At 47.5% G+C, this 25,732-nt stretch overlaps 1 protein-coding gene across 4 annotated transcripts in view; it reads left to right on the plus strand.

Annotated features, from left to right (window-relative positions):
* The window catches only part of ECE1 (endothelin converting enzyme 1), a 168,860-nt gene that overhangs the window by 62,728 nt on the left and 80,400 nt on the right, over positions 1–25,732 (plus strand). For 2 of the 4 annotated variants that reach the window (XM_038746207.1, XM_038746206.1), the window contains exon 2: positions 25,101–25,187. In XM_038746207.1, the coding sequence (XP_038602135.1) occupies positions 25,101–25,187 (87 nt within the window). Of the gene's footprint in view, positions 1–22,664; positions 22,770–25,058; positions 25,188–25,732 lie in introns of those variants that run through there. The other 2 variants (XM_038746208.1, XM_038746205.1) reach the window with 2 other exon arrangements.

A 25,732-nucleotide genomic window follows, 5' to 3' on the forward strand; every position in this document is an offset into this window, starting at 1 on the left:
GAGCAGGGTTTGTGTCTACTATGCTCTATTGTACACTCCTAAGCGGGCTTAAAACAGTACCCTGCACGCAGTGAGTGCTCAATAGATATCATCGATTGATTGATAAAGCGGCACATTTGGGGCTGTAGAAAAACATCTCTGGTGAGGATAGAAGCAGCATGGCGTAATGGATAGCACACAAGCCTGGGAGTCAGAACATCATGGGTTCGAATCCCATCTCTGCCACTTGTCTACTGTGTGACCTTGGGCAACTCACTTCATTTCTCTGGGCCTCAGTTTTCTCATCTGTAAAATGTAAAAATGTAATATGTAAAATTGAGACTGTGAGCCCCATGTGGGACAGGAACTGTGTCCAACACGATTTGCTTGTATCCACCCCAGCGCTTAGTACAGTGCCTGGAACATAGTAAGCACTTAACAAATATTATTATCATTGTTATTATTATTACTACCAGATCCTCGGAGTAAGGAGCCTACAGCAGAGCCCAGCTGGGCATTATGCCTGGAAGGTTGAGGTGGGGAGAGGCTGAGGAGAGAGAGAATCTCGCTTTCTTCCCTTCCCCACTGCTGTCCAAAGCAAGGTTTAAACTTCCCTGGGAAGAGATAGGAGAGAGGAGGTCCATTGTGGGATCCAGGGTAGTTGCCCCCCAGAAAGTTCTAACCAGAGAGATTTCTTTGTCTTTTGGAGACTGGTGAGTTTTACCTGTTGCCCGGTAGACATTCAGTCATTCATTAGGTCGTATTTATTGAGTGCTTACTGTGTACAGAACGTTGTACTAAGCACTGGAAAAGTACTATTCAGCAATAAAGAGAGACAGTCCCTGCCCACACTGGGCTTAGAGTCTAGAAGACGAGGATTGTGGGGTTCCTCTCCCCTGTAGAGGCACTTCTAGAAATAAGTGCTGGGAGGAGAATAGGGACTTTAAGAAGCTTCAAAGCTGGAGCTAGACGTGCCTGAGGGGACCTCTTCAATTAATGGTATGTATCGAGCGCTTACTGTGGCAGAGCACTGTACCAAGCGCTTGGGAGTGTATCATCATCATCAGTCATCATTAATGGTATTTACTGAGCATTTACTGTGGACAGAACACTATGCTAAAGTGCTTGGGAGAGTACAATACAGTAGAGTTAGTAGACGCAATCTTTGCCCTCAAGGAGCTTTCAGAAAGCTGCCTTTCAGATCTTGGAAAAAAATAAAAAGAACATGGCTTCTCAGTCCAAAATTTTCCTGAATTTGGGACAGTGGGTTTCATTTTTCCCGTATTCCATTTCCAGCAGGCAGTTTGGAAACAGTGGGTTAAATCTTTCAGGGCTGCAGGAAGGGTCTTAAATGCCTACAAGAAAAACAATGTTTAGAAAATCTCTTAAGTCTTGGAAAGATCAGACTTGTCAAACTCTGCCCTATCTGTGCCCTCAGCCAAACTGGGTTTTCTCTGGGTGGGTTTCAGGGAAGGAAATGGTGAGGAGCAGATAAGCCTTACAGGACAATAGCCCACCCAGAACCCAGCCTGGGACATTTCCCCTCCAGTCTCCCTTCATTTCACTTCCAGAAGGGCAATCTCAGAGGGCCCTCAGAAGCGGCATGAGACAGATAATTCCTCTCCCCAGCTTCAAAGTCTTATTGAAGGCACAGCAGCGGGTCTCAGTGGAAAGAGCATGGGCTTGGGAGTCAGAGGTCGTGGGTTCAAATCCCGGCTCTGCCACTTGACAGCTGTGTGACTGTGGGCAAGGCACGTCACTTCTCTGTGCCTCAGTTACCTCGTCAGTAAAATGGGGATTAGGACTGTGAGCTCCACGTGGGACAACCTGATTACCTTGTATTCTCCCCAGCGCTTAGAACAGTGCTTTGCACATAGTAAGCGCTTAACAAATACCATCATCATTATTATTATCTCCTCCAAGAAGCCTTCCCTGACTAAGCCCTCCTCTCCTCTTCTCTTATTCCCTTCTGCGCCGGTCTTACTTGTTCCTTCATTCATCCTCCCTCCCAACCCCACACATATGTATCTATCTGTAATTAATTTATTTATTTATCTATTTATTTATTTTAATGTCTGTTTCCCCCTCTAGACTGTGAGCTCGCTGTGGGCAGGGAGTGTGTCTGTTAGCTGTTAGCTGTGTATTCTCCCAAGTGCTTAGTACAGTGCTTTGCACCCAGTAAGTGCTCAATAAATATGATTGAATGAATGAATGAATGAGAAGCAGCATAGCCCAGTGGAAAGAGCACAGGCCTGGAATTGGGAGGAGCTGGGTTCTAATCCCCACTCTTTCCATTGCTTGCTGTGTGACCTTAGGCAAGTCACTTAACCTCTCTGCCTCAGTTTCCTCAGCTGTAAAATGAGGATTAAATAACTCTCCTCCCTCCTACTTAGGCTGTGAGCCTTGTATGGGATAGGGACTGTGTCTGACCTAATCCCAGTGCTTGACACGTAGTAAGTGCCTGACAAATACTGTACAAATACTGCAAATACTGACAAAACTAAAAGAGAGAGAGAAAACTCAACCTGAATCTCTTTCCCCAGTTACTGGCCCTTTTTACTCTTTTTCTAATCCTGCTAGCCCTCCTGCTTCTTACTTTTGTAGTCCAAGACCAAATCTTCTTCAGTGAGGCAGCTGTCTTATCTCAATCAATCGACTCGGTAGTATTTGAGTATGTGTACTGTGTGCAGGGTACTGTGCTAAGCACTTGGAAGAGTACAGTTGAGTTAGTAGACACAATCCCTCAAGGATCTTACAGTACAGCTGGGGACAGGCTGCTATTGCTACAGATATAAAAAGTTCAAGAGAAGAGTCATTAGGAGAGAGGGGAGGCAAAGTGGGGAAAAATTTATTATATTCACAGTGTGAAGGAAGGGATCACTGGGAAAAGGGGCTTGTTTAGGGTTTTTTTTTGTAATGATGATGATGATGGCATTTGTTAAGCACTTACTATGTGCAAAGCACTGTTCTAAGTGCTGGGGAGGATACCAGGTGATCAGATTGTCCCATGGGGGGCTCACAGTCTTCATCCCCATTTTACAGATGAGGTAACTGAGGCACAGAGAAGTTAAGTGACTTGCCCAGTGTCACACAGCTGACAATTGGCAGAGCCAGTATTTGAACCCATGACCTCTGACTCTCAAGCACGGGCTCTTTCCATTGAACCATGCTGCTTCTCTATCTGATGGATTTCCAAGAGATGTGGTTGCGGGGGTGGAGATGAATCAACTTCAATCCTCACCACTTGGGTTCCAGCCCCAAGAGATCTCTCTAATGACCACAGGATTTATCAAGTTCCCCACTGGATTGTCAGCTCCTTCAGGGCAGGGATCAAATCTACCAAATTACATTGTTCCCTCCCAACTGCTTAGTACAGTTCTCCACACACAATAAGGGTTCAATGAATACCATGGATTGATTAATTCAGCACTTATTATGTGCCAAGCGCTGTGCTACACACCAAGATAAATTCAAGGTGGTAGTAATAATAATAATAATTGTAATGTAGAAGTTCTGCCTAGCAGGCCTCGACAGGGAAAGCCAAAGGCTCTTTTCTCCTCCTCCTTCCCCATCCCACTAATTCCTGTTTGTGTTATTTGCATCATACCTCATTACTCTTCGTACTACAACCCAGCCCACACACGTCACTCCTCTAATGCTAACCTTCTCACTGTACCTCGATCTCATCTATCTTGCCGCCGACCTCTTGCCCACATCCTGCCTCTGGCCCCGGAACGCCTTCCTTCCTCATAACCAACTGATAATGACTCTTCTCCACTTCAAAACCTTTTTGAAGGCACATCTCCTCCAAGAGGCCTTCCCTGATTAAGCCCTCTTTTCCTTTTCTTCATCTCCCTTCTGCGTCACCCTCACTTGCTCCCTTTATTCATCCCACCTCCCAGCCCAACAGCCCTTAGGAACCTATTTTCCCCTCTAGACCGTTAGCTCATTGTGGGCAGGGAATGTGTCTGTTACATTCTTATATTGCACTCTCCCAAGCACTTAGTACAGTGCTCTGCACACAGTAAGCACTCAATAAATGACTGACTGCATCAAGCTGCCTTTTTTAAAACCAGTCAATCAATCACACCTACAGCATGCTGAGCACTGTACTGAGCAATGTACTAAGCACTGTACCCCTTGGGAGAATGTAATAATAATAATAGTTGTGGTGTTTAAGTGCTTGCTATGTGCCAAACACTGTCCACATGTTTTGTTTTGTTGTCTGTCTCCCCCTTCTAGACTGTAAGCCGTTGTTGGGTAGGGACCGTCTCTATAGGTTGCCAACTTGTACTTCCCAAGCGCTCAGTACAGTGCTCTGCACACAGTAAGCGCTCAATAAATATGATTGAATGAATGAATGTCCTAAGCTCTGGGATAGACGCAAGATAATCAGGTCTCAAATGGGGTTCGTAGTTCTAAGTAGGGAAGAGACTAACTATTGAATCCCCACTTTGCAGATAAGGGAAATGAGGCCCAGAGAAGCAGCATGGCATAGTGGATAGAACCTAGGCCTGGGAACCAGAAGGTCATGGGTTCTAATCCTGGCTCCTCCACTTGTCTTCTGTGTGACCTTGGGCAAGTCACTTCATTTCTCCATGCCTCAGTAACCTCATCTGTAAAATGGGGATAAAGACTGTGAGCCTCACTTGGGACAAGGGACTATGTCCAACCCAATTTGCTTTTACCACCCCAGCACCCAGTACGGTGCCTGGCACATCATCATCATCAATCGTATTTATTGAGCACTTACTATGTGCAGAGCACTGTACTAAGTGCTTGGGAAGTACAAATTGGCAACATATAGAGACAGTCCCTACCCAACAGTGGGCTCACAGTCTAAAAGGGGGAGACAGAGAACAAAACCAAACATACTAACAAAATAAAATAAATTTTATTTATAAAATTTATAATAAATTGGCACATAGTAAGCGCTTAACAAATACCATAATTATTATTATTAATTTCAAGTAAACTGCCCAAGGTCACCCAGTAGGCAAGTGGCAGAGCCAGGAATTAGAACTCAGGTCCTCAGACTCCATGGCCTGTGCTCTTTCCTCTAGGCCACACCACTTCTCAGTAGTCTTAATGGACATCAACCCTGCCCTCCATGGCTGGGTGGAGGGGGAGGATGGGAGGCAGATAACAGACTTTTAAGTAAATTACAGGTAAGAAGGAATAATGGAGTATAAAGATATGTTCATAAGAGCGGCAAGGCCTTGTGAGTACTTAAGTGCTTAGATGGTGAGGCAGTGCTGAAGTGACAGTTGGAAGAATATTGGGTGGGGAGATGAGAAATTGACCGGGAAAAGTCTCCTGCGGAAGATGTGATTTCACAAGCGCTTTGAAGATGGGGAGAGCAGTGGCCTGCCGGTTGTGAAAAGGGAGGAAGTTCCAGACAGGAGGAGTGAGTGAACAGTAAGTTGTCTGTGAGCGAGATGAGGACAAGGCTTAGTGAGTGAATTAGCCTTTTTTTAATGGTATTTTTTAAGTGCTTACTATGTGCCAGGCACTGAAATAAACACTGGGTTGATACAAGCGAATCAGGTTTCTAGACTATGAGCCCTTTGTTGGTTAGGGACTGTCTCTATATGTTGCCAATTTGTACTTCCCAAGCGCTTAGTGCAGTGCTGTGCACACAGTAAGTGCTCAATAAATACTATTGAATGAATGAAGGTTGGATAAATTCTCTGTCCTACACGGGGCTCACCTTCTTAATCCCCATTTTCCAGATGAGGGAACTGAGGCCTGGAGAATAATAATAATAATAATGGCATTTATTAAGTGCTTACTGTGTGCAAAGCACTGTTCTAAGCTCTGGGGAGGTTACAAGGTGATCAGGTTGTCCCACAGGGGGCTCACAGTCTTAATCCCCATTTACAGATGAGGTAACTGAGGCACAGAGAAGTTAAGTGACTTGCCCAAGGCTGCTCAGCAGACAAGTGGCAGAGTCGGGATTTGAACCCAGGTCCTTATGACTCACAGGCCCTTGCTCTATCCATTAGACCACACTGCTTCTCTAGTTTGAGAGGAACAAAGGGCATGAGCTCAGGTGCAGTGAGAGAAGAGATGGGGAGAGAGTTGGCTGAGTGCCTTAAAGCCCAAGGCCAGGAGTGAAAATGCAGAGGTGGAGGGGAATTGTTTAGGCAGGTTAAAGTGGATGTAATAGGGAGGGGGAAAACCATGGGCTTCATGGAACAGCTCCTTCTGGGGAAACAGTCCAAGCGGTGACATCTCCCGCTCTGTAATTTATATATTATTAATCCCTTATTTATATAGTAAATACTCCCTTATTTGAGAAGCAGCGTGGCTCAGTGGAAAAGAGCCTGGGCTTTGGAGTCAGAGGTCATGGGTTCCAATCCCCGCCCCACCAGTTGTCTGCTGTGTGACTTTGGGCAAGTCACTTCACTTCTCTGTGCCTCAGTTACCTCATCTGTAAAATGGGGATGAAGACTGTGAGCACCCCGTGGGACAACCTGATCCCCTTGTGACCTCCCCAGCGCTTAGAACAGTGCTTTGCACATAGTGGGTGCTTAATAAATGCCATTATTATTATTATAGTAATGTCTGTCTCCCCCCTCAAGACTGTAAGCTCATTGTGGGCAGGGTTCATTATGTCTGCTAACTCTGGTGTATTGTGCTCTTCCAAGCTGTAATCAGTTGGTTGATTGATTCAGTACCTAAGCAGGGGAAGCCCCAGGGGAGCATGTTCCTGGGAGCTGCTTAGCAGCAGAAAGGACCACCACCAGCAGCTGGAGGGAAGGGAAGCTGACTGCTTGGTCTAGAAAATGAGATCATCATCATCATCAATCGTATTTATTGAGCGCTTACCGTGTGCAGAGCACTGTACTAAGCGCTTGGGAAGAACAAGTTGGCAACATATAGAGACAGTCCCTACCCAACAGTGGGCTCACAGTCTAAAAGGGGAAGACAGAGAACAAAACCAAACATACTAACAAAATAAAATAAATAGAATAGATATGTACAAGTAAAATAAATAAATAAATAAATAGAGTAACAAATATGTACAAACATATATACATACATACAGGTGCAACATAGAGAGAGGCAGAGACCCATGGAAAATCCTTTTCCATTGTCATCCAAAACCTCCTTCCAGGACAGGGTGCTTTGTTTAGAGCACCAGATTTGTCAGGCAAGTGGTGGGAAGGAAGGGTTTGCACACTGTGTCTAGTGCTTCAAATTTTAGGTAAGCATGTTGAATTGTGGAAGAAGCCCAAGACAAAGGATGTGTCAGACCCAAAGAAATGGAATGGACGGAGCGTAGAGGGCAGTTGTCCTAGTTCAAAGCGAAGGAGGGAATGGCAGAACTTCCCAGACTGCTCCAATTCATGTGACTTCCACCTAGGAGCTCAGTTCTGTCCTGACAGGTCCTTTTATCTAATGAACAATTGCCCTCTTCTAAATGAACGTGTTCCAGCTAGGTGTTGGGGAATTGAGTTAAGCAGGGTCAAAGTGGTCTAGTGGAAAAATAGCAGGCCTAGGAGTCAAAGGACCTGGGTTCTAATTCCAGCTCTGCTGCTTGACTGCTGGGAGACCTTGGTCAAGTCACTTCACTTTTCTGTGCCTTAGTTTCCTCACCTGTAAAACAGGGATTCAATACCTGTTCCCCCTCCTACTTAGAATATGAGCTCCCTATGGAAGAGGATTCAATCTCTGAATACTGTAGCTACCCCAGAATTTAGTACAATACTTGGAGCATAATAAGCACTTAACAAGTACCTCAGTTATTAGTAGTAGTATTGGTATTATTAGCCATTAGAATGCTTACACAGCAAGCGTAAATCTCTCAAAAAGTTGCTTGACAAAACCGATTTGGACTCCTCCCTTTCTTTTCCGTGTTGACCTTTTCCTCTAGAGCCACTCTCCCTAAGGAGGGGTAATGGAGAAGCAGCATGGCATAGTGGATAGAGCATGGACCTGGGAATCAGAAGGTCATGTTTTAATAATAATAACTAATGATGGCATTTGTTAAGCACTTACTATGTGCGAAGCACTGTTCTAAATGCTGGGGGGGATACAAGGTGATCAAGTTGTCCCACGTGGGGCTCACAGTCTTAATCCCCATTTTACAGATGAGGTAACTGAGGCCCAGGGAAGTTAAGTGACTTGCCCAAAGTCACACAGCTGACAAGTGGCAGAGCCGGGATCAGAACCCATGACCTCTGACTCCCAAGCCTGGGCTCTTTCCACTGAGCCATGCTGCTTCTAATCCTTTTCTAATCCTGGCTCTGCCACACGTCTGTTCTGTGGCCTTGGGCAAGTCACTTAACTTCTCTATGCCTCAATTACCTCATCTGTAAAATGGGGATTAAGACTGTGAGCCCCAAGTGGAACAGGGACTGTGTCTAACCTGCTTTGCTTGTAGCTACCCCAGTGTTTAGTACAATGCTTGGCACATAGTAAGTGCTTAACAAATACCACAATTAATGGTGGCCTTGCCAGATCAGAGCACCACCCTAATATTGTCTCAGTTACTGACATTAAAATAATAGTAGTATTAATAGTAATAATAATGATGATGGTATTTGTTAAATGCTTGCTATGTGCCAAGCACTGTTCTAAGCACTGGGGGGGAATACAAGGTAATCAGGTTGCCCCACGTGGGGCTCACAGTCTTATTCCCCATTTTACAGATGAGGGAACTGAGGCACAGAAAAGTTAAGTGACTTGCCACACAGGTGACAAGTGGCAGAGCTGGGATTAGAACCCATGACCTCTGTCTCCCAAGCATGGGCTCTTTCCACTGAGCCATGCTGCTTCTTACTAATGTGTCAAACACTGTACTAAGCGCTGGTATAGATAGAGGGCAATCGAATTAGACCCAGAACCTGTCCTATATGGAGCTCACAGTCTAAGAGAGAAAACAGGGATTTTCAGTACAGTGCTCTGCACACAGTAAGCGCTCAATAAATACAATTGAATGAATTGAATGAATCCCCACTTTACAGATGAGGAAATTGAGGACCAGAGAAGTTAAGTGACTTGCTTTAGGTTACACAGCGGGTGTCTCAGTTATCGACAGCCAAAAATAATCATTTTCTGTGTGATTCCAGAGACTGTAGATCTTGACGACATCATCGTGAACCATCCCCCTACTGATGCACCCAGCAGTATTGCTAAAGCATTAGAGGCAGAGTCGTCTGAAATAGATAGTACTTGAAGATGGAGGCTTCAACAGCATCTGTTCGGTTCCATGGTCTGCACATACGGCTTAGTACAGTGCTCTGCACATAGTAAGCGCTCAATAAATACGATTGATGATGATGATGGTCTGAAGTCGAACCAAAACAGACGAGGTTGAAGCCTCCATATTCAAGGCCCGGAAAACACTGTCAAGCCTAGGACAGAAAGTAGTGCGGTCTAGTGAAAAGAGCACGTGCCTGGGACTCAGAAGGACCTGGGTTCTTATCTCAGCTCTGCCACTTGTCTGCTGTGTGATCTTAGGCAAGTCCCTTAACTTCTCTGGGCCTCAGTTACCTTATCTGTAAATTGGGGTGTAGATTGTGAGCCCCATGTGGGACACGGACTGTGTCCAGGGAATGTGTCTGCTTATTGGTGTATTGTACTGTCCCAAGTGCTTAGAACAGTGCTCTGCACACAGTGAGCGCTCAATAAATGCAGTTGAATGAATGAATGAACCTGATTGTCTACCCAAGTGCAGTGCTTGGCACACAGTAAGAGCTAAACAAATACCAGTAAAAAAAAAAGGAGATAGAAATGAGTATTCTAATTCCTACTCAGTGCCCCCCGGTCAGATGAGTCAGGGTGGAGCTTCAGTGGAAAGGCTTTTAAAATTTCCCCTAGTAAGTCATAATTAGTCTTAATGAAACCTAGCGTAGTGCCTCATGGGTCCAACTGAATGAGATATAAAGAGGAAACAATTTGTGACTCACATATTAAGTCCCCAGGAAATACTATTAGCAGAACCTCACAGAGAAGACAGTGAACTGGTGCCCCACGAGATTATGATTTCCTTGATTTATTTCATGCCACCCTGTGTATTTTTCTCCTAAAATAAGCAGCCTATCTCAGATTCCAGGAGTTATGATATAAGGGCTCACCTCCCCAAATTCTTATTATTAATAATAATGCGTATGATAAAAAACACTAATAACTGTGTGCCACACACTGTACTAAGCACTGGAATAGATTCAGGACAGCCAGATCAGACACAATCCTTGTCCCAAACACTGCTTACAGTCTAAGTAGGAGGTAGAACAGGTATTTTATCCCCATTTTACAGATGAGGAAAATGAGGCACAGGGAAGTTAAGTGACTTGCCGAAGGTCACACAGCAGGTATGTTCAATCAATCAACCAATTGTATTTATTGAGCGCTTACTGTGTGCAGAGCACTGTACTAAGTAAGCACTTGGGAAGTACAAGTTGGCAACATAACTTAGATTAACACCCAAGTCCTCTGACTTACGACTCAAAGAGAAGGAAAGAAATGATAAAAATTAGAGTCTGTGTTCTTTCATCTTATCTTGTTAGTGTCACCTCCTAGAAGACAAGAGCATTGGATTTGGAGGATTCAGTTCAGCATCAAACATACGATTGGTCTTCCGTGAATCTAAATTGATTCTAATTGATTCTACTTTTACTGAGCTTTAATATTTTAAACACTTACACATCTTTGAGCGTTTGGGATATTGTTAAGTCTGGAAAATCTATGTGTCTCACAAATATTAACTAATCATTGCCATCCCTTGGTGGATATCTACCTCTTTTTAGAGAGGGAGAGTAACTGGGGTCCAGAGGTAGGAATTGATTTGCTCAGAGCCATAGAAGTCAGAGATGAAATACTGTGAGCCCATCTTCTACACTGTGAGCCATTTGCCTTCTAGACTGTGAGCCCATTGTTGGGTAGGGACCGTCTCTATAAGTTGTCAACTTGTACTTCCCAAACGCTAGCGCTCACTAAATACGATTGAGTGAATTCAAAAATTGATCGTTGAAATGAAGATGTAAAAATGGAATGAAGTCTTTGACATTGAAATTCTAAACATCTGTACCTCTGTGGTATTGTTAAGCACTTACTGTATGTGCCAGGCATTGTACTAAGAGCTGGAATGGATACAAGCAAATCAGGTTGGACACAGTCTTTGTGTGAGACTGTGGTTCCTGCTGAAGGGAAAGTCTCTTGAGGGTTAAAAACTGGATCAAAGAGCCATTGCACTGAGTGACTTAACACAGTCAGCATAAGGTTCTGTTCAGCAACTGTGTTTTTTGCCATGGTAAATATTCCAATGTTTTGATAAATAACAGCAATATAAAGAATTCTAAACCGCCTTTCAATCTTGCCTTTTGATGTGGGCAATTCCTTTCAACTCTGATTACAATATTATATGTTTCCTTAGATGGCTATTACATGTATTGTCTGGTTTGAATTGTTGCCGTGCAGCCCGGAGGCAGGAGAGAACACTCTTTAGGAAAGAGCAGTCTTTAGGAGAAAACACTCCCACTTAATTTCTCTGCTGTGCTTTGGGTAACCGATCTCCTCAGATCTAGCACAGATTCTCCTTCAGGCTTCAGGCTCCGCACAGAAGGGAATGTAATTTTTTTGCCATTCCACAGGCAGGGAATTGGAGGAGAGGAGAAGATAGAGCAAATGGGAAGATGGGGAGGGAGGGTGGAAAGAGAACCATTTGGGCAGGAGCTGCTGGGAAATATCATTTACAATCATCCCCGCTCCAACCTCCGTTTTCATTTCCGCTCTCAAAGTGCGGTGGGAATAGTGGTAGTAGAAGTTTTGGGGATGGAGGTAGTGGTGGAGAATTGTCCTAAACCCTGGAAGAGCATATACACGTGGAATTAAACACAGCCCCTGTCCCTCATGGGACTAACAATCCAGAAGTGTTAGTGGGGAGAAGGGATTGGAAACAGACATATCAGGAGTGATGAAATGTTAAAACAAAACACAAATACACAAAACAGGCTCAAAATCTCAGCGATGATCTGTCAATCAGTGGTATTTATTGAGCACTTATTGTGTGCCAAGCACTCCACTCAGTGCTAGGGGGAGTAATAATAATAATTATAATAATGGTATTTGTTAAGTGCTTACTATATGTCAAGCACTGTTGGGGTAGATACCAGGTAATCAGGTCGGACATAGTCCGTGTCCCACATGGGGCTCACAGTCTTAATCCCCATTTTACAGATGAGGGAACTGAGGCACAGAGAAGTGAAGTGACTTGCACAAGGTCACACAGCAGACAAGTGGCGGAGCCGGGATTAGAACCCAGGTCCTTCTGACTCCCAGCCCCGTGTTCTATCCACTACGCCATGAGTACAATACAACAGGGCTAGTAGACATAGTCCCTACCCACTAGGAGATTACAGATTAGAGGGGAAGAGAGATAATACTATAAATAAATTACAGTGATGGAGGAGTCGGAGAGTAGGCCAGAGCAGTCCTGGACCAGGGTGTAGTTGGCTTCATTCATTCATTCATTCATTCAATCGTATTTATTGAGTGCTTACTGTGTGCAGAGCACTGTACTAAGCGCCTCCCTTATTACCACATGTGTTTCTCAGGCAAGGGAAGAAGAGAAAGGGAGATTATTCTGGACGAAGATCACTCACTCTCTCCATCAACTGAGGCTATGGCTAAGTCTACTAATTGAGCATCATTACTCGAGTTTAGTGTACCGGACACTGCCATGCTAGATTCTCTCTGCCTAACTAATGTGTTATACCACTTCAGCTCAGAGAATTTGCATAATAATAATAATAATGGAATTTATTAAGCGCTTATTATATGCAAAGCACTGTTCTAAGTGCTGGGGAGGTTACTAGGTGATCAGGTTGCCCCACGGGGGGCTCACAGTCTTAATCCCCATTTTACAGATGAGGTAACTGAGGCACAGAGAAGTTAAGTGACTTGCCCAGAGTCACACAGCTGACATGTGGCAGAGCGGGATTTGAACCCATGACCTCTGACTCCAAAGCCCGTGCTCTTTCCATTGAGCCATGCTGCTTCTGCATACACAGAGAAGCAGCCCCAGATCAGTTCTGAACTACGGAACTCCTCATTAGGACCTCAAAATCATTCCAGGGCAGACTAGTTTTCAAAACCCATCTAAAATCATATCTCTTGCAGGACGCCTTGCTGGACTCATTTTTTTTTATGGTATTTGTTAGCAATTACTATATGCTAGGCACTGTACTAAGTGCTGGGATACAAGCTAGTCAAATTGGACACAGTCCATGTCCCACATGGGGCTCACCCCATTTTTGAGGTGTGGAAACTGTAGCACAAAGAAATTAAGCGACTTGCCAAAGGTCACACAGCAAACAAGTGGCAGAGCTGGGATTAGAACCCAGGTCTTTCTGACTCTCAGGCCCATGGTCTATCCACTAGGCCATGCTGCATCTTTCCATCCTATAATAATAATAATAATTGTGGTATTTGTTTAGTCCTTATTATGTGCTAGGCGCTGTACTACACACTGGAGTGGATACACGCCAATCGGGTTGGACACAGTCCCTGTCTCATGTGGGGCTCACAGTCTCAATCTCCATTTTACAGATGAGGTAACTGAGGAACATAGACTTGCCCAAGGTCACAGAGCAGATAAGCGGCAGAGCGGGATTAGAACTCATGATCTTCCGACTCCCGGGCCTGTGCTCTTCCTCCCATCAGTATTGTCTATGCACTTGGGTCTGTACTCCCTAAGTACTTTGATACTCCATTCATCAATCGTATTTATTGAGTGCTTACTGTGTGCAGAGCACAGTGCTAAGCGCTTAGTACATTCCCACCCCCTACCGAATTTACATACATACCCTTATACTCTGCCACTTCCCCTACCTGTAATTTAATGTCTTTCTCCCCCACTAGATTATCTGCTCCTTGAGGGCAGGGATAATGTCTATCAACTCTATTTTGTTGTACTCTCCCAAGTGTTAGTACGGCGCTGTGCACACAATAAGGACTCAAATATCACTGATCGATTGACTAGGTACATGCAGAGGCGTTACCAATGCAGACCTTAAATGGTTTGCATGGGGTGCAGACAACAGGAGTACTGGCTCAGTGGCACCATTCATTCAATCGTATTTATTGAGCTTTTATTGCATGCAAAGCACTGTACTAAACGCTTGGGAGAGTACAATATAATGGTAAAAAGACATAGTCCCTGCCTACAACAAGCTTAAAGTCAACAGGCTCTGTGACCCTTAGGGATTCTTTACCCCGTGGGGATGCTTGTGTTTCTTGTCCCTTTCAAAATAGATCATTCCAGGACCACCCAGAGGCTTATAAAGGGCAGAATGTTGGTGTTGGCGAGGAAGGGGGCCGAGGTCAAAAATGTAACCCATTATCAATCAATCAGTAGGACTTATTTAGCACTTACTGTGTGCAGAACAGTGTACTAAGTGCTTCAGAGAGTGCAATATAACACAGTTGGAAGACATGTTCTCTGCCCACAAAGAACTAACAGTCTAGAGGGGGCTGCAGACGGATATAAATAAATTACAGTTGCGTACATAAGTGCTCTGGGGCTGAGAGTGGGGTGAATCATCATCATCAACATCATCAATCATATTTATTGAGTGCTTACTATGTGCAGAGCACTGTACTAAGCGCTTGGGAAGTACAAATACAAGTACAAGTACAACATATAGAGACAGTCCTACCCAACAGTGGGCTCACAGTCTAAAAGAATAAAGTGAATAAAGTGTTCAAGTCAAAGTGCAAGGGTGACACAGAAAGGAGTGGGAGAAGAGGAAATGAAGGCTTAGTCAGGGAGGGTCCCTTGGAGGAGATGTGATTTTAATAAGGTTTTGAATGTGAGAAGTGTGAATGTCTGGCAGATATGAAGGGGGAGGGAGGTGCAGGACATGGGTGAGGGGTTGGCGGCGAGATAGACGAGATAGGTACAATGAGTACCTGTACATATGTATATATGTTTGTACATATTTATTACTCTATTTTTTTTACTTGTACATATCTATTCTTTTTATTTTATTTTGTTAGTATGTTTGGTTTTGTTCTCTGTCTCCCCCTTTTAGACTGTGAGCCCACTGCTGGGTAGGGACTGTCTCTATATGTTATATGTTACCAACTTGTACTTCCCAAGCACTTAGTACAGTGCTCTGCACACAGTAAGCCTCAATAAATATGATTGATGATGAGTAGGTTGGCATTAGAGGAGCAAAGTTTGTGTGGGCCGGTTGTAGAAGGAAATCATGGAGGTAAGGCAGGAAAGGGCAAGGCGATTGAATGTTTTACTGGTAAGAAGTTTCCGTTTGATGTGTTTCCCCAGTGGAGGTTCTGGGGAGTGGGGAAACGCAGATTGAACGGTTTTGTAGAAAAATGATCCAGACGGCAGAACAAAGTATGGTTTGGAGTGGGGTGAGACAGGAGATGGGGAGGTCAGCAAGGAGGCTGATGCAGTAATCAAGGCATGGTAGAATAATAATAATAATAATAATAATAGCATTTATTAAGTGCTTACTATGTGCAAAGCACTGTTCTAAGCACTGGGGAGGTTACAAGGTGATCAGGTTGTCCCACGGGGGGCTCACAGTCTTAATCCCCATTTTACAGATGAGGGAACTGAGGCCCAGAGAAGTTAAGTGATTTGCCCAAAGTCACACAGCTGACAATTGGCAGAGCCAGGATTTGAACCCATGACCTCTGACTCCAAAGCCCGCGCTCTTTCCACTGAGCCACGCTGCTTCTCTAAATGCTTGGCTTAATGTGGTGCCAGTTAGGATGGAGAGGAAAGTGCATATTTTAGCGATGTTGTGAAGGTTAAACCGACCGGATTTGGTGACAGATTGAAAATGTGAGTTGAATGAGAGAGATGAGTCAAGGATAATGCCAAGGTTATGGGCTTGTGAGACAGGGAGGATGGTGGTACTGTCTACAGTGATGGGAAAGTCACGGGGAGGACAGAGTTTGGGTGGGAAGATGAGGAATTCTGTTTTGGACATGTTAAGTTTGAGGTGTCGGTGGGGCTTCCAAGTAGAGATGTCCTGAAGGTAGGAGGAAATGCGAGACTGCAGAGGAGAAAGATGAGGGCTGGAGATGTAGATTTGGAAATCATCCACATAGAGTTGATCTGCAAGTATGCCTTTTAGATTCCTTCAAATTATAGCATTTATTGTTAAGCACGTACATACTGTGTGCCAAGCATTGTGGTTGATTCAAGATAATCACGTTGTTCAAAGTCGCTATCCCGCGGTCAGAGGAAGAATAGATATTTAACCCCCATTTTACAGATTGGGTGCAGCAGGCAAGTGGCAGAGCCTCTCAGATCCAGGTACTTTCCACTAGACCTCACTGCTTCCCACACAGTCTTACCTAGTATGAAGGTTTTCTGAGCTACTGAGAAAGGTCACTTAAACCTAATGGGCCCAACCAACCCCCTGATGAAGGCTTGACATTGTAGTATTTGTACTAAGCATTTGGAAATTTTCTCTGGAAAAAGCAGATGGGAGGAATTAATGCTAAATTCAAAACATTTGTACTAGGGCTTTGGACTCTATAATATCTGATGACAAAGACCTACCTATCATAGTAGAGGACTTGCACCCTAACAGACTCAGCATCTAATGTAACACAAATCTAGATGGGGCTACAACCGCTGCGGCAGATTAACCAGTCAATAGTGTTTATTGAGCGCTGTGTGCAGAGCAGTGTACTAAACGCTTGGAAGAATACAGTACAACAGAGTTGGTAGATGTGTTCCCTGCCCACAAGGAGCAGCATGGCCTACTGAATAGAGTGCTGGCCTGGAGTCAGGAGGATCTGGGTTCTAATCCTAGCTCTGCCACTTGTGAACTTGGTTAAGTCACTTCACTTCTCTAGGCTTCCATTGCCTTCTCTGGAAAATGGGGATTAAGATTGTGAACCCCACGTGGGACAGGTACTGCGTCCAACCTGATTACCTTGTATTCATTCATTCAATCGTATTTATTGAGCGCTTACTGTGTGCAGAGCACTGTACTGAGTGCTTGGGACGTACAATTTGGCAAAATATAGAGACGGTCCCAACCCAACAATGGGCTCACAGTCTAGGAGTATCTATCTAGTGTTTAGAACAGTGCCTTGCACATAGTAAGTGTTTATCAAATACCATAAAAACAAAGGACCTGGGTTCTAATCCCAGCCCCGCCACTCGTCTGTCTCGTCTGTTGTGTGAACTTGAGCAAGTCACTTCACTTCTCTGGGCCTCAGTTACCTCATCTGGAAAATGGGCATTCTGATTAGCTTGTAGCTACCCCAGCACTTAGTACAGTGCCTGGTACACAGTAAGCATTTTAAAAATACAATTTTTTTAAAAAAGGAAGTTATAGTCTAGGACTCGTATCTTACAACCTGTAAGCTTAGGGTCCGCACTGGTGAGGGCCATAATGGAGGCCTGACTGTGTGGGGAATCCTCTACCTTAGATTTCTTGTGGGCAGTGATCAGGTCTGCCAACTCTGTGGTATTGTACTCTCCCAAGTGCTTAGTACAGTGCTCTGCACACGGTAAGCTCTCAATAAATACCATTGATTGTTGAGAGATTACAAAGACTCAGTCTTTTCTTCCCATCTGGCCCGGGGCAGGGAGGTGATAAAATAAGAGAAGGGCATTATAATCCTTTTGCATCATTGTCCCTGAACTGCAGGTAAATGCTGAAGAGGGGATAGGGATTACTGTAATGATTTTAGAAGTTCTGCCTTAGGGGAATACAGTTATCTAACGGATCTGGCTTGTGTCCATAACCAGGCCAGTTCACTCAAAGCAGAGATTGATTGCCTCTAAATGGATTTTATTTTCAGTATTAGCCTGAGTGTGAGCCAGATTGACTGTCCATCCAGATTGACTGTCCACTCTGCCTGAAGCCATCACCTAAAGACACAATCTCAACTTCTGATTGGGTAGAGTAATAAAAGTAAATACTATTTATTAAGCATTTCCCATGTGTGCCAAGCTCTGGGACAGATACAAGATAATAAGAATCCCAGTCCCTCACCGGACTCATCCTTTTGAAGGAAGAAAGAGCAGGTATTTCCTCTCCATTTTACAGGCGAGGAGACTGAGGCACAATGAGGTTAAGAGACTTGTAGACACAGTAGGCAAGGGGATGAACGGAGACTAGAACCCCTGGACTCATTTATTTATTCATTCATTCAGTCATACGTATTGAGAGCTTAATGTGTGCAGAGCACTGTAAGAAGCGCCTGAGAAAGTACAATACAACAATAAAGAGAGACAATCCCTGAATATAATGAGCTAGATGGGGGAGAGGGACATCAATACAAATAAATAGACATCAATATAAATAAATAGAATTACAGATATATCCGTAAGTGCTGTGGGGCGGGGAGGGCTGGGGGAGAGCAAAAGGAGCAAATTAGGATGACGCAGAAGGGAGTGGGAAATGAGGAAAAGTGGGGCTTGGTCTGAAAAGGCCTGTTGGAGGAGATGTGCCTTCATTAAGGCTGTGAAGTGGGGGAGAGTAATTGTCTGGCAGATTTGAGTAGGAAGAGCGTTCCAGGCCTAAAGTAGGACGTGGGCCAGGGATCGGTGGCGAGACAGGTGAGATTGAGGCACCGTGAGGTTAACACCAAAGGAACAAAGTGTGCGGGCTGGGTTGTAGGAGGAGAAAAGCGAGGTGAGGTAGAAGGGGGCGAGATGATGGACTGCTTTAAAGCCAATGGTGAGGAGGTGTTGTTTGATATGGAGATTTTTGAGGAGGGGGCTGACATGTCCTGAACATTTCTGTAGAAAGATGATCTGGGCAGTGGAATGAAATATGGACTGGAGTGGGGAGAGGCAGGAGGTTGGGAGATCAGAAAGGAGGCTGATGCAGTAATCTAAGCAGGATAGGATGAGTGATTGTATTAATGTGGTAGCAGTTTGGATAGAGAGGAAAGAGCTGATTTTAGCGATGTTGTGAAGGTGAATCCAGCGGGATTTGGTGATGGACTGGCTATGTGGGTTGAATGAGAGAGCAGAGTCAAGGATAACGCCAAGGTTACGGGCTTGTGAGACGGGAAGGATGGTGGTACCATCTACAGTGATGGGAAAGTCCGGGAGAGGACAGGGTTTGGATGGGAAGATTAGGAGCTCTGTTTTGGACATGCTAAGAGGTGATGGGAGGACTTCCAAGTAGAGATGTCTTGAAGACGGGGAGATGTGATCCTGGAGAGAGGGAGAGAGACTGAGGAGGAGGTGTAGATTTGGGTATCATCTGCATAGAGATGGTAGTTAAAGCCTTGGGAGCGAATGAGTTCTCCAAGGGAATGAGTATAGATGGAGAATAGAAGGGAACCGAGAACTGAACTTTGAGGGACAGCCACATTTAGGGGATGGGAGGGGGAGGAAGAGCCCGAGAAGGAGACTGAGAATGAACGGCCAGAGAGATAAGAGGAGAACCAAGAGGGGACGGAGTCAGTGAAGCCAGGGTTGGATAGTGTATCTAGTAGAAGGGGGTGGTCCACAATGTCAAATGCAGTTGAGAGGTTGAGGAGGATTAGGGTGCAGTAGGAGCCATTGAATTCATCAAGGAGATCATCCTGACTCTAGACTTTAAATTATCCTGATGCCCCTTCCTTCTAGACTGTAAGCTCATGGGCAGGGAACTTGTCTATCAAGTGTATTATATTGTACTCTCCCAAGCACTTAGTACAGTGGTCTGCTGTGTAGTAAGTGCTCAATCAACACGATTGATTGATTAAATGATTGACTCCCGCTCCTGTACGCTTTTTACTAAACCTCACTTTCCGGCTGTAGAATAACCTACCCTTGTGGCAGGAAGCCTTGCAGCTCTCTGCTGGGCCCCCAGCACCCCAGGAAAGTGGCAATCTTGTGCTTCCTCATTCACTCAATCATATTTATTGAGCGCTTACTGTGTGCAGAGCACTGTACTAATTGCTTGGAAAATACAATTCAGCTACAGAGACAATCCCTACCCAACAACGGGCTCACAGTGTCCGACTGGCCAGCCCAGGAAGTTAGAACAGGGCAGCACCTGGTTCATTCATTCATTCAATTGGATTGACTGAGCGCTTACTGTATGCAGAGCACTGTATTAAGCACTTGGGAGAGTACAGTATGACAGTAAACATACACAATCCCTTTCCATAATGAACCTACAGTCTAATTCTAGACTGTGAGCCCATCGTTGGTAGGGACCGTCTCTATATGTTGCCGACTTGTACTTCCCAAGCGCTTAGTACAGTGCCCTGCACACAGTAAGCACTCAATAAATACGATTGAATGAATGAAATGAATGATTATAATAATAATAATTGTAGTATTTGTTAAGTGCTTACTGTGTGCCAGGCGCTGTACTAAGCGCTGGGATGGATACAAGTAAATCAGATTGGACACTGTGTCTGTCCCACGTGGGGCTCACAGTCTCAATGCCCGTTTTACAGATGAGGTAACTGAGGCCCAGTGAAGTGACTTGCCCAAGGTCATTCATTCAGTTCATTCATTCATTCAATCATATTTATTGAGCACTTACTGTGTGCAGAGCACTGTACTAAGTGCTTGGGAAGTACAAGTTGGCAACATATAGAGACGGTCCCTACCCAACAGTGGGCTCACAGTCTAGAAGGGGGAGACAGAGAACAAAACAAAACGTATTAACAAAATAGAATAAATATGTACAAGTAAAATAAATAGAGTAATAAATACGTACAAACATGTATGCATATATACAGGTGCTGTGGGGAAGGGAAGGACGTAAGGAAGGGGGGATGGAGGGGGGAGAGGAAGGAGGGGGCTCAGTCTGGGAAGGCCTCCTGGAGGAGGTGAGCTCTCAGTAGGTCACACAGCAGACAAGTGGCAGAGCCGGGACTAGAACCCATAACCTTCGGACTCCCGGGTCTGCCCTCTATCCACTATGCCATGCAGGGGGAGACAGGCATTAATATAAATGAATAAATTACCGGTATGTACATAGGTGCTGTGGGGCTGGGAAGGGGGATGAATAAAAGGGAGTAAGTCCGGGCAACGCAGAAGGGAGTGGGAGAAGAGGAAAGGAGGGCTTAGTCAGGGAAGGCCTCTTGGAGGAGATGTACCTTCAATAAAGTTCTGAAGAGGGGAAGAGTAATTGTCTGCCAGATTTGAGGAGGGAGGGGGTTCCAGGTCAGAGGCAGGATGTGGGTGAGAGTTTGGTGGCGAGATGCTCTTAGGAGAGGGGAGGTTGTGGTCTTCGAAGCTTCCTGCTGCACCCCGAGAGTTTGGGCCTGTAGTTGGGGTTCTGCACTGCCTGAGAGCTGTTCCTCAGACATACTGCGTAATGCTGAGAAGCACCATGACCTGACAGAGAGAGCACAGGCCTGAGAGTCAGCCCCTCCACTTTTTTTTTATTTTTGATGGCATTTGTTAAGCGCTTACTATGTGCAAAGCACTGTTCTAAGCGCCGGGGGGGGATACAAGGTGGTCATGTTGTCCCACTTGCCTGCTGCGTGACCTTGGGCAAGCCACTTCACTTCTCTGTGCCTCGGTTACCTCATCTGTAAAATGGAGATTAAGACTGTGAGCCCCGTGTGGAACAGGGACCTGATTAGCTTGTGTCTACACCAGCGCTTAGTACAGTGCCCGGCGCACAGTAAAAGTGTAGAACAAATATCATTAAAAAAAAAAACCAAACCAAAAAAACTGCCAAGCTGAAAGTTACCCTGAAGGTGGAGAAGTTAGATGAGCTGCAACAAGTGCTCGCAGTCTCCCTCCAGGTGCCCAATTCCCTTGGAAGACTAAAGATTGGGGCAGTGTTTGGATGGGATTGGGAGCATCGTGGGCAGCCTCTCCCTGGGCAGGGAAGGCCAGGGTGGCTCGGGTACTTAGCGCTTGTCTTAGGAGGTCTCGGGACCCCCAACTGGGGCCGAGCTAACCAGGAGAGGCAACAACCTTGTCTGTGAATGTCCCAGCTTTGGTTGCGGAGTGACCCCAGCCCAGCCCAGGATAATAATAATAATAATAATGGCATTTGTTAAGCACTTACTACAGGCTTGTTTAGGGTTTTGGTTTTTTTTAATGATGATGATGGCATTTGTTAAGCGCTTATTATGTGCAAAGCGCTGTTCTAAGTGCAGGGGAGGTTGCAAGGTGATCAGGTTGTCCCACGGGGGGCTCACAGTCTTCATCCCCATTTTCCAGATGAGGTCACTGAGGCCCAGAGCAGTGAAGTAACTCGCCCCAAGTCACCCAGCTGACAGTTGGTGGAGCCGGGGTTTGAACCCGTGACCTCTGACTCCAAAGCCCGGGCTCTTTCCACTGAGCCACGCTGCTCACTTCCACGAGGGTCAGAGGGAGGGGGAGAGAGGGGAGGGGAGAGTGGGTGCCCAAACAAGGAGGGAGAACTATGGGCCGCCTTCACCCCAGTTCTGCCCTCTCCCCCATCTCCCCCTCTTCCCCATCCCCTTAATCCCTTCTCTTCCCTCTCCCGATTCCCTCCCCTCTTTCCCCCATCCTCTTCCCCCCCAAAGCAGGCCCTCAATCCCCCTCCTCCCTTGCCCCTCCCTCGCCTTCCTCCTCCCCCTTCTCCCCGCCCCCCGCCCTCTCTGACCCTTTCCCCCCCTCCTCCCTTTTCGTCCTCCCCTCCCCGTGCTCTTTCCCCCTCCCTCCCGCCCCCTTTCTTCCTCCTCCTCCTCCTCGTCCCCCCACTCCTCCTTTTCCTCCTGGTCCTGGCCAGCGGGTGCTGTGCGGCGGGTCGGAACCCGGGAAGCTCGGGCCCCTCTGCCCTCGCTGCTGTCCGGCCCGGTCCGGGCCTGGCCTGGCCTGTCCGCGGGATAGTGGCCGGGGGCTGTCCGGGGTATGTCTGGGGGGCTGCCCGGGGATCTGTCCGGGGGTCTGTTCGGGGGCCTGTCCGGGGACTGTCCGGGGGCCTGTCCGGGGACTGTCCGGGAGGCTGTCCGGGAGTCTATCCTGGGGGCTTTCCAGGGGTCTGTCCGGGGGTCTTTCCGTGGGTATGTGCGGGGGCTGTCCGGAGTCTGTCCGAGGGCTGTCCGGGGGTCTGTCCGGGGGTCTGTCGTCTGTCGGAGGGCTGTCCGGGGGTCTGAACGGGGGTCTGTCCGGGGGCTGTCCGGGGGCTGTCCCGGGGGCTGTCCGGGGGGCTGTCCAGGGGTCTGTCCGAGGGCTGTCCGGGGGGCTGTCCGGGGGCCTGTCCCGGGGTCTATCCGGGGGCTGTCGGAGGTCTGTCCGGGGGTCTGTCCTGAGGGCTGTCCGGGGGGCTGTCCGGAGTCTGTCCGAGGGCTGTCCGGGGGGCTGTCGGAGGGCTGTCCGGGGGCCTGAGCGGGGGTCTGTCCGGGGGGCTGTCCGGGGGGCTGTCCCGGGGGCTGTCCGGGGGACTGTCCGGGGTCTGTCGGAGGTCTGTCCGGGGGTCTGTCCTGGGGGCTGTCCGGGGGGCTGTCCGGAATCTGTCCGGGGGTCTGTCCTAGGGGTCTGTCGGAGGGCTGCCCGGGGGCTGTCCGGGGGTCTGTCCGGAGTCTGTCCGAGGGCTGTCCGGGGGGCTGTCCGGGGGTCTGTCCTGGGGGCTGTCCGGGGGTCTGTCCGGAGTCTGTCCGGGGGGCTGTCCGGGGGTCTGTCGGAGGTCTGTCCGGGGGGTCTGTCCTGGGGGCTGTCCGGGGGGGTGTCTACGTCCGAGGGGCTGTCCGGGGGGCTTTCCGGCTGGCTGTCCGGAGGTCCGGAGTCTGTCCGAGGTCTGTCCGGGGGTTTGTCCGGGGGCTGTGCGGGGATTGTCCGGGGACTATCCGGGGATCTGTCACGGGATCTGTCCGGGGGTCGGTCCGGGGGTCTGTCCAGGGGTCTGTCCGGGGTCTGTCGGAGGGCTGTGCGGGCTCTGTCCGAGGGCTGTCCGGGGGGCTGTCCGGGGGGCTGTGCGGGGCCTGTCCGGGGGTCTGTCCGGGGGTCTGTCCGGGGGCTGTGCAGGGATTGTCCGGGGGTCGGTCCGGGGTCTGTCCAGGGGTCTGTGCGGGGGCTGTCCGGGGGGCTGTGCGGGCTCTGTCCGGGGGGCTGTCCGCTGTCTGTCCGGGGGTCTGTCCGGGGGTTGGGAGGACCGCGGGCCAGCCTGACATAGTGGCGAGACCCCGGACCTCCCGGGAGGCAGAAGGACCTGGGTTCTAATCCCGCCTCCTCCACTTCGCTTCTCATTTCGCTTCCCTGGGCCTCAGTTCCCTCATCTGTCAAATGGAGATGAAGGCTGTGAGCCCCACGCGGGACAGGGACTGTGTCCACACCGATTTGATTGGATTTGATCCGCCCCAGCGCTTAGTGCAGTGGCTGGCACATAGTAAGCGCTTACCAAATACCATCATGACCCCAGCGCTTAGTAGAGTGTCTGGCGCATAGTAGCAGCGTGGCTCGGTGGAAGGAGCATGGGATTGGGAGCCAGAGGTCATGGGTTCTAATCCTGCCTCCGCCACTGGTCAGCTGTGTGACCTTGGGCAAGTCACTTCACTTCTCACGTGGCTCAGTGGAAAGAGCCCAGGCTTTGAAGTCAGAGGTCATGGGTTCAAATCCCAGCTCTGCCAATTGTCCAGCTGTGTGACTTTGGGCAAGTTACTTCACTTCTCTTTATGTTGCCAACTGGTACTTCCCAAGCGCTTAGCACACAGTAAGCGCTCAATAAATACGATTGATTGATTGATTGATTGATTGATTCTCTTGCCTCAGTTACCACATCTGTACAATGGGGATTAAGACTGTGAGCCCCCCGTGGGACAACCTGATCACTGTGTAACCTCCTCAGCGCTTAGAACAGTGCTTTGCAAATAGTAAGTGCATGATAAATGCCATCGTTATTGTTATTATTATTCTCTGAGCCTCAGTTACCTCATCTGTAAAATGGGGATTAAGACTGTGAGCCCCACTTGGGACAACCTGATCACCTTGTATTCCCCCCTAGCACTTAGAACAGTGCTTTGCACATAGTAAGTGCTTAACAAATGCCATTATTAGTAGTAGTAGTAGTAGTAGTAAGCACTTAGGGAGGACTACAGTTAAGAGGAGGATGGGTGGGGAGGAAGGTTGGCTAGGGGAGGGTCGAGGGGTGTGGGGATGCCCCCGGGGGGAGTGGGGAGGACGCCTCAGGATGGGCTTTGCCATGAAGACCCTGAGAGAGTCCGGCTTGCACTTGTTGTTTCAGATGTCCACCTACAAGCGGGCCACGCTGGACGAGGAGGACCTGGTCGACTCCCTGACTGAGGGCGAGGTGTATCCCAATGGCATTCAGGTAGGAAGCGCCCACCCTCCGCCCCACACTCCGCTCCCCGCGCTGCCTGCCGCCTGCTCCCACCAGGGTCTGGTCCCGCATGCCCACCGGGACCCCTCCGCCCGGGCTCCAGGTAAAGGATCCAGGTGGGATGGGGCAGAGCCCTAGTGGAAAGACCCTGGGCTTGGGAGTCAGAAGGTCGTGGGTTCTAATCCTGACTCCGCCACTCGCGGACCGGTGATCTTGGGCAATCCGCTTCACTTCTCTGGGCCTCAGTCACCTCATCTGGAAAATGGGGATTAAGACTTTGAGCCCCAGATGGGACAACCTGATTACCTTGTATCTATCCCAGTGCCTAGAATAGTGCTTGGCCCATAGTAAGCACTTAACAAGTGTTATTATTATTATTATTATTATTATTATTATTATTATTATTATTATTACAAAGCCCAGGGGCAAGAAAGACCTCAGGGACCCAAGGGAAGGGAGACACATCTCCCCCAAAAGGCCCTCCCCTTCTAAGCCCTCATTTCCTCTTCTCCCACTCCCTTCTGCATCATTCCACC

The sequence above is a fragment of the Tachyglossus aculeatus genome, chromosome 5 (genome assembly GCF_015852505.1).
Source record: "Tachyglossus aculeatus isolate mTacAcu1 chromosome 5, mTacAcu1.pri, whole genome shotgun sequence".
Classification (NCBI taxonomy): Eukaryota; Metazoa; Chordata; class Mammalia; order Monotremata; family Tachyglossidae; genus Tachyglossus; species Tachyglossus aculeatus.